The 7,923-nt window shown below is 46.7% G+C and overlaps 1 protein-coding gene across 1 annotated transcript; it reads left to right on the top strand.

Annotated features, from left to right (window-relative positions):
• The first annotated feature begins 4,763 nt into the window (after positions 1-4,763).
• On the top strand, positions 4,764-5,101 carry LOC125112008 (glutaredoxin-1-like). The gene has a single exon (XM_047754243.1). It carries the CDS (start codon positions 4,771-4,773, stop codon positions 5,041-5,043), a length of 273 nt encoding a protein of 90 aa, XP_047610199.1. The 5' UTR covers positions 4,764-4,770; the 3' UTR covers positions 5,044-5,101.
• Positions 5,102-7,923: the final 2,822 nt, after the last annotated feature.

The following is a 7,923-nucleotide window of genomic DNA, read 5'->3' as shown; positions in this document are numbered from 1 at the left end:
TAATTTATTTTTTTTTTTTTTTGGCCATAGCGTGCAGCAGCTTGATGTTGGATCTCATTTCCCAGACCAGGGATTGAACCCAGGCTGCAGCAGGGATGGCGCCAAGTCCTAACCACTCAACCACCAGGGAACTCCCCAATGATTCTTTATACTACAGTTTCCCACTTCAAATTGCGGTATGGTTCCTCTCTCTTGATTGGATCCAAATCGATCCACCCCTCAATAATAAGTTCTATAATATCATTATGTAAAATTAATTATATGGGATTGCTGACTTCCCTTATTCACACTGGGAATGAATATATTCATTCATGCATTCATTTAGTTATCCACTCCTTCAACAAATATATACTGAAGACTTACTACATAGCAGGTCCTATAGTGAATGACTCCCTGCTGTCCCTGGTGTTACCTTCCAGGAGCTGACAAACCAAAGCAAGACAGACACAAGCGTGACACCAAGTATGATCAGTTCACTGAATAGTGTAAAAGAAGCAGAGTACAAAGATGGATGAGATGGTTTTCTTTTTCTCCCCATACTCTTCCCCCATTGTGTTACACTGCATGGTTCTCTCCCATCGCAACATCTTGGGCAGATCTTACAGCTTCCCAGTCATCTCAGCTATTAAAATACCATTTTTAGGAGTTCCCTTAGTGACTCAGCAGTTAATGAACCCAACTAGGATCCATGAGGATGAGGGTTTAATCTCTGGCCTTGCTCAGTGGGTTAAGGATCCAGCGCTGCCGTGAGCTGTGGTGTAGGTCACAGGCAAGGCTTGGATCCCTCGTCATTGCTGTGGCTGTGGCATAGGCTGGCATCTGTAGCTCCGATTCGACCCCTAGCCTGGGAACCTCCATATGCTGCAAGGTGGGCCCTAAAATAGCAAAAACAACAAAAAATACCATTTTAGGACTCCAATATAGGAGTGCCCATTGTAGCTCACCAGGTTAAGAGCCTGACATAGTGTCCAAGAGGATGCAGATTCAATCCTGGTCTCGCTCAGCAGGTTAAGAATCTGGCGTTGCTGCAAGCTGTGGCATAGGCTGCAGATGTGACTCAAATCCAGTATTGCCATGGCTGTGGTGTAGGCTGGCAGCCACAGCTCCAATTCAACCCCTAGCCCAGGAATGTCCATATGCCACAGGTGTAGGCCTAAAAAGAAAAAAAAAAAAAAAAGACTCCAATATAAATGGTGTCTCTTCTCTCCAGGGTCAGGCTGGACTGTGAGTGGCGGAGGCAGGTGGCATGGTTAGCTCTGGGGCCCCTTCTTTCTCTCCTACCTACCTGCAGGGATGGAGAGGATGAAGAAAGACAAAAAAGAGAAAAATATCTCTTATAACGGATGCTCTGTGTCTCTTGGAGCACATCCTTCAGGATGCAAGGGCCTCTGCAGTGCAGGGCTCCTGATGGGAGATCCAGCCGTAGCTCGCCCTCTTCTGGACCCCCTCCCACCCCTTGCTCCCACACTGCCCCACAGCAGCAGCCTACTGCTGGAGCCCCACTGCCCAGATGCACTCCCCTTTCCCTGGACACCAGCAAGTGGCTTCAAGCCACATCACCATCTCTCTCCAGGTCTCCTTTCCCCTGCTTGGGTAGGCCCAAACCTTAACCCACTGCCTTAGCAGTATTCTTTTTTTTTTTTTTTTTTAACCTTTTTAGGGCTGCACCTGTGGCATATGGAAGTTCTCAGGCTAGAGGTTGGATCAGAGCTATAGCTGCAAGCCTACATACACCGCAGCCACAGCAATGTGGGATCCGAGCCATGTCTACAACCTACGCTACAGCTCACAGCAACGCCAGATCCTTAACCCACTGAGCAAGACCAGGGGTCAAATCTACATCCTCTGGATACTAGTTAGATTTCATCTCAGCGGAATCTTTTCCCATAGCCATGGCACCTCCACTGGCTGACAAGCATGTGCCTAAAAGTGACCCCCCTCTGGCCTCCCAGGTCATTCAGAACTTTAAACCACTTTCCTGGTAGTAGCATTTCCAGTGAGCAATCCCTCCACAAGCCCTGGAGAGCCTCTGAGGCCCAGTTGTTGGCAGCTCTCCCAGGGCTGTGAAAGAATTAGCATCACTTTCAAGCCCAGGTTGACCCTGTTGATACCACCCAGCTTCCCATCACTCAGGTCAACACTCACTAATAGCAGCAGGGCTGGCACCATAACAGATGAGTTCTGCAGGTACCTACCCCAGGCTTTGAGAGGGCTTCCCCAGAGCAGGTGAGACTAAGTTGAGTCCTAAAGGACAATAGGTTTATCTAACCACAGAGTGAGGTAAGGTGTTTAGGAGAGAGAAGAGCTCATGTGGAAGTCTGGAGGACAGAGTGGTTTTTTTTTCCCCAGGAGTTGCACATTTTTCCGGCAACAAATAATCACCGGCACCTCCAATGTGCCAAGCATGGTTCTAGGTCTGGAGATACAGCAGAAAGCCAGACACCACAAAAATCCTGACCCTCACAGTAGGAGGAGAGCATGGAAGGGAGGAGGTGAGGCAGGGTGCAGAGTGAGAATGAGGCATCAGAGAAAAGGGGGCCAGAGATAAAGGGCCCTGAAGTGCAACCAGGAAAGTCTGGCTTATCTCGAGAACCTGAGACTGTTACTGAGGGATCTTAAGCAGAGGAGGCATGAGACAGGTACATCATATCACTCCGTTCCAGAGCATATTTCCTTTTATTTTTCCCATAAAAATCCTCCCCACTCATTTTTCAAGGCTACCACAATCCCCTTAGCGTATCTGACAAAGGAACATACAAACAGGGAGAACCAAAGAACCTCAAAAGGCATACAGGCACAAAAATCCTCACGACATTCGAGTAGCTGGTTACTCATTCAGAAAAGGATACAGATAGAATCTCATATTACACAAGTGAAAATAAAGTTCAAGGGAATAAAAGATTTCAGTATAAAATTACCAGAGTTCCCTAGTGGCCAAGCAGCTCCAAAATTAGTTTGGTTCATTTTGTTTTCAATCTTTTTGTTGAAATTCTCATTTTGTTCTTGTATTATTTTCCTGACTTCATTAAATTGTTTACCAATGTTCTCATTTAGCTTGCTGAGAATCTTTAGGCAGTAATTTTGAATTCTTTGTCATGCAAACCATCTATCTCTATTTCTTTGGGGTCACAGTTTCTGTGCCCCTTTGGTGGAGTCAAGTTTCCCTGATTCTTTGTGATCCCTGTACCCTTGTGTAGGTATCTGTACATCTGAAGAGGACATCACCTATTCCAGACCCTGGGTCTAGTGGTGCAGGGTGCCAATTATAGTGGTATGAAGTGGTATGCCAATTATAGTGGTATGCCAATTATAGTAGCTCCAGATCAAGGGAGCCTGTTGTCTCAAGCTCAGTTCACTGGGGTTCACAGCACTGACAACTACACAGTCCTTGGAAAGCACAGTGGGGGGTCTGCAATGGCTGCACAGGGTAATGGGTCCTCACTGGCACTTCCAGGTCCAGAGATCAGGACCAGGGTAGACAGAGCCAGTGGTGTGCATTCATTTAGCTCTGGGGGCCAGCTACAGGTACATGCAGAGACACACATGACATGGTGAAGTCAGGGTCAGCAGCAACGTCCAGAGCCAACTGTGGACCTGTTGGCAACTACAGGGGCCTTGGCTGGCTGATGACTACAGGTGAGCCCAGTGGTGCAGATCACTGGAGACAGAGCCAAATTCAGGCCCACAGCAGCTGTGGAGGCCTTGGCTTTCAGTGCATACTTCCAGGGCGGCAGGATCTCACCATGGGCACACCCATGGCATGGAGGCTGGTGACGGAGTCAGGCCAGCAGCATGCAGGCACATAGCTGAAGAGGCTAGCCCCACAAGTGCCCAAAGCAGTAAGTGAAGGTCAGCCTCAGGGTTTGGGCTGGCACCTTGCACTTGTGCCACCACAGGGGCCTGAGTGAACTGTCAGTGCAGATCCCAGGCTCCAGTGGCAGGGGGAGGCAAGGAAGGGGCAGTGGAAGACGTCAGGTGGCTGTTGGGAGAAAACTGGTGAAATCTTCAGGGGCCTATGGTAGCTGAGCCAGTGATTGGTTTCCTCAGTGTCAAACATGTGGTGTTCTATATAGGACAGGGCACTGGGAACCTCAGTGGCTCCCATGGTGTGACTGATACTGGTGGCTTCTGCTCTTCTTCCTTATTCCCAGCCATCTCTATACAGTTCAGCTTTGCCGATCTCTGAATAGGATGAAACTAAAGTGGGTCCTTCACATGGTGCCTGTGAAGCCTAGGGAAGCTAGAGGCTCACCCTGCTCTCCCTTTCCTGGCAAGGGTATCTCTTTGGGGGTGGGGAATATGCTCTCAGAACTAAGCAGTTCCAACCTGAAGGATGGGATGATGCAGGCTAAATTAAGCTGCTCTTCCTTTTCTTTTTGTGCAGTTCTTCTCAGGTTTTTTTGCTCCACTGTGTTGCTAAAATTTCTTAAGAGGACCCCTGATCTCTCCCAGAGCTATTTTTGCTGGTGGAGAGCTGTCTAACTGTTAGCCTTTGCTGGGGGACAGAGGCTGGGGTCCCAACTTCACCATCTTAATGATGTCTTGCATTGCCTTTTTTATTTATCACATTCACAGGCTTGTAGCACACCTTTCAACACTTGTAATGAACTAAATGCTCTAAGTTTTTTTTTTTTTTCTTCATGGACTACCAAACCGTATTTTCTTCATTTTATGCTGGTATAACTGCTCTTTTAAAGCTAAATTCCAGGTTTTACACCTGAGCAATACCTGCCATTGAAGTTTCCTCCGGGGAGGCAGCCACCTGTCAGCATGGCTCAAGCATTTGTGAACAGCAAAATCCAGCCTGGGAAGGTGGTATTTTTCATCAAGCCCACCTGCCCCTTCTACAGAAAGACCCAGGATCTCCTCAGCCAACTGCCCTTCAAAGAAGGGCTTCTGGAATTTGTCAATATCACAGCCACCAGTGACACCAACGAGATTCAAGATTATCTGCAACAGCTCACGGGAGCCAGAACGGTACCTCAGGTCTTTATCGGTAAAGAGTGTATAGGTGGATGCACTGATCTAGAAAGTATGCACTAGAGAGGGGAGCTCTTGACCCACCTGGAGCAAATTGGAGCTCTGAAATAACTACAGAACAGACCCAAGCTGATAGTTCCCTTGAGAGCTGGATGGCAGTGCAGATAATGACAGTGCTTCCTGGTGGATGGATGCCGGGCTACCTTCACTCAGCTGAAACTACTGTTTACTTAAAATTCTGAAATGTGTTAACCCAAATAATTGGGGGGAGTGGGTTTTGGGGGGCAAAACCAGATTTTTCTTCTGATTCCGTATTAAAAGTGGATCAACTTGCCCTAAACAGGTCTGAGAAGTTCGATGGATGTCTTGGGTTTCTTGTGGATTGGCCCTTTGGGTCCAAAAGACCATGATAAGTTATGGCTTAGGATTCACTCATTTCCCAAAGATGTTCCTTACACACACATTTGGCAAATGTTTTGGTATTATGTGTTTTGTTTTTTGCTTTTTAGGGCCATACCTGAGACACAGAAGTTCCCAGGCTAGGCGTAGAATTGGAGCTGCAGCCAGCGGCCAGTCTATGCCACAATAACAGCAAGGCCTGATCCATAACCCACTGAGCAAGACCAGGGATCGAACCAGCATCCTTATGGATACGAGTTGGGTTTGTTTCCCCTGAGCCACAATGGGAACTCTTGGCACATGTTCTTAGCTAAACTGTTCTCCATGTGCTGGGACTCCTCTACCTCTATGCCAGTGTTTCTCAGCCAAGATCCCAGGCCCCCTTGGGTGAAATCTCTAGTTGTGTTTCTGCTACTGCCTGAAAGTTATTTTGTCAAGTTTGTTACAGACTTTTGTATGATAAAGTCAATAGGTAGTTTAAATGTGCCTTTTCATACTTCATGTGTCTCGCTGGCCACCATCCACATACTACACTACCCCACTTGGAGAATCATGGATATGACCCAGTGTCCTGAACCCAGACAACACACAGGTCTCATAGAAAATGTTCAGCAATGGTGTGAAGGGTCTGAGCACCCAATGTGAGACATGCCACATGAAAAGTGAAGCACTGCTGGTCTTTACTTGATGCTACGGGGTCAGAGGTACAAGAGCAGGTGCTGCGGTCATGTAGTAACCTTTCTGCTATATAAGATAGTTGTCAGGCCATCAAGTGTATTAATTGGTTTAGATTTAAATGTTACCATGGAAAACTTGTAACCCCCTCCCCCAAGCATATGTTTGTGAAAGTAGCCAAATTTGGGGAACACTGTTTAAGTGATTTTCTCTCCTCCACCCCCCACTCTGTGAAAACTCAAGAATCCCTTATCACGCAGTTTGTTCTAGAACTGCAGGATAGAATTAGTTCATTAGTTCCCTTCCGCAGTCTCTAGTCTGAAAATGGTTAATTTCTTTCCTAATAAAGAAGTACCCACAGGTCAAAAAAAAAAAAAAAAGCTAAATTCCAGAGCCTACATTTATTTCTATTACACCCAAATTTCAAAATGACCTTAACATGTCTGAATTCTGGGCTGAAATTAACAATCAAAATTTCCTATCTGTCGTGCCAGCTCTCAATTCCAGGTTATATTTTTATCCCAAGTCATTTTTCTTAAAGATGAACATCTCAGAAACAAAGAAAGCAGATGCAATCAGATCAAAGGAAACCCCAGCACAATTCATGAATGGGAGAGGGCTTCTGTCAAGGTGGGAGCTGCCCCAGGAGAAACTTGGAAGTGACCAAAAAAGGTGAGCAAAGTTGGAAGCCGGAGGAGGGGCAACTGACCACATGCCCGGTGAGGTTAACAGATAAGGCAGCCAGATGGTTCATCACATACCACATGTGCTAAGCAGCGTGGAAGAGAGATGGAGGCTTGGATGAAAGAGACCACATAGGAGTTCCCATCATGGCTCAGCACTAACAAACCCAACTAGTATCCATGAGGGCACGGGTTTGATCCCTGGCCTCATTCAGTGGATTAAGGATCTTGCACTGCCATGAGCTGTGGTGTAGGTTGCAGACACAACTCAGATCTCTTGTTGCTGTGGCTGTGGCAAAGGCCAGCAGCTACAGCTCCGATTTGACCTCTAGCCTGGGAACTTCCATATGCCATGGGTGCGGCCATTAAAAAAAAAAAAAAAAAAAAAAGACCACATACTGACTAGAGTAGCTGGAGAGACCCAGAAGCATCATGGTCTCTCACCATCAGATAACTGAGTACCAGCATCCCACCAGCATCACATCTCCACTAAAGACAATAGGACACAGGAGTTCCCACTGTAGCTCAGTAGTAACAAACCTGACTAGTAACCATGAGGATGTGGGTCTGATCCCTGGCCTCACTCAGGAGGTTAAGTATCCAGCATTGCCATGAACTGTGGTGTAGGTCACAGATGCAGCTCAGATCCTGTGTTGCTGTAGCTGTGGATGACAGCTGCTGCTCCAATTCAATCCCTAGCCTGGGAACTTCCATATGCCACAGGTGTGGTCCTAAAAAGTGAAAAAAAAAATAGGACAAAATGAGACAGAAAACCTCAAATATTCAGATAAGTACAGACACAATAACGTTCTAATATTTGTAGGAAGCGAGCATCAGGAAAAAGAGGAACTAAATTCAACAAACAGAAGTAACACCTAAGGAGACAGTTAATGGAACAGAAACATTAAAAGGAGTACTGGGAAAAGAACCAACTAGAGATCTTGGAAAAAACATAAAAATAAACACCACAATGGATACAGCTGAGGAGCAATCAACAAATGAAGAAATTCTCTCAGAAAGCAGCCCAGGAGTTCCCGCAGTGGCGCAGTGGAAACAAATCCGACTAGGAACCATGAGGTTGCGGGTTCGATCCCTGGCCTTGCTCAGTGGGTTAAGGATCTGGCATTGTCATGAGCTGTGGTATAGGTCGCAGACGAGGCTCAGATCTGCTGTTGCTGTGGCTCTG

The sequence above is a fragment of the Phacochoerus africanus genome, chromosome 1 (genome assembly GCF_016906955.1).
Source record: "Phacochoerus africanus isolate WHEZ1 chromosome 1, ROS_Pafr_v1, whole genome shotgun sequence".
Taxonomy (NCBI): Eukaryota; Metazoa; Chordata; class Mammalia; order Artiodactyla; family Suidae; genus Phacochoerus; species Phacochoerus africanus.
The sequence above is the reverse complement of the archived record's forward strand: the minus strand, read 5'-3'. Positions and strand labels throughout refer to the sequence as shown.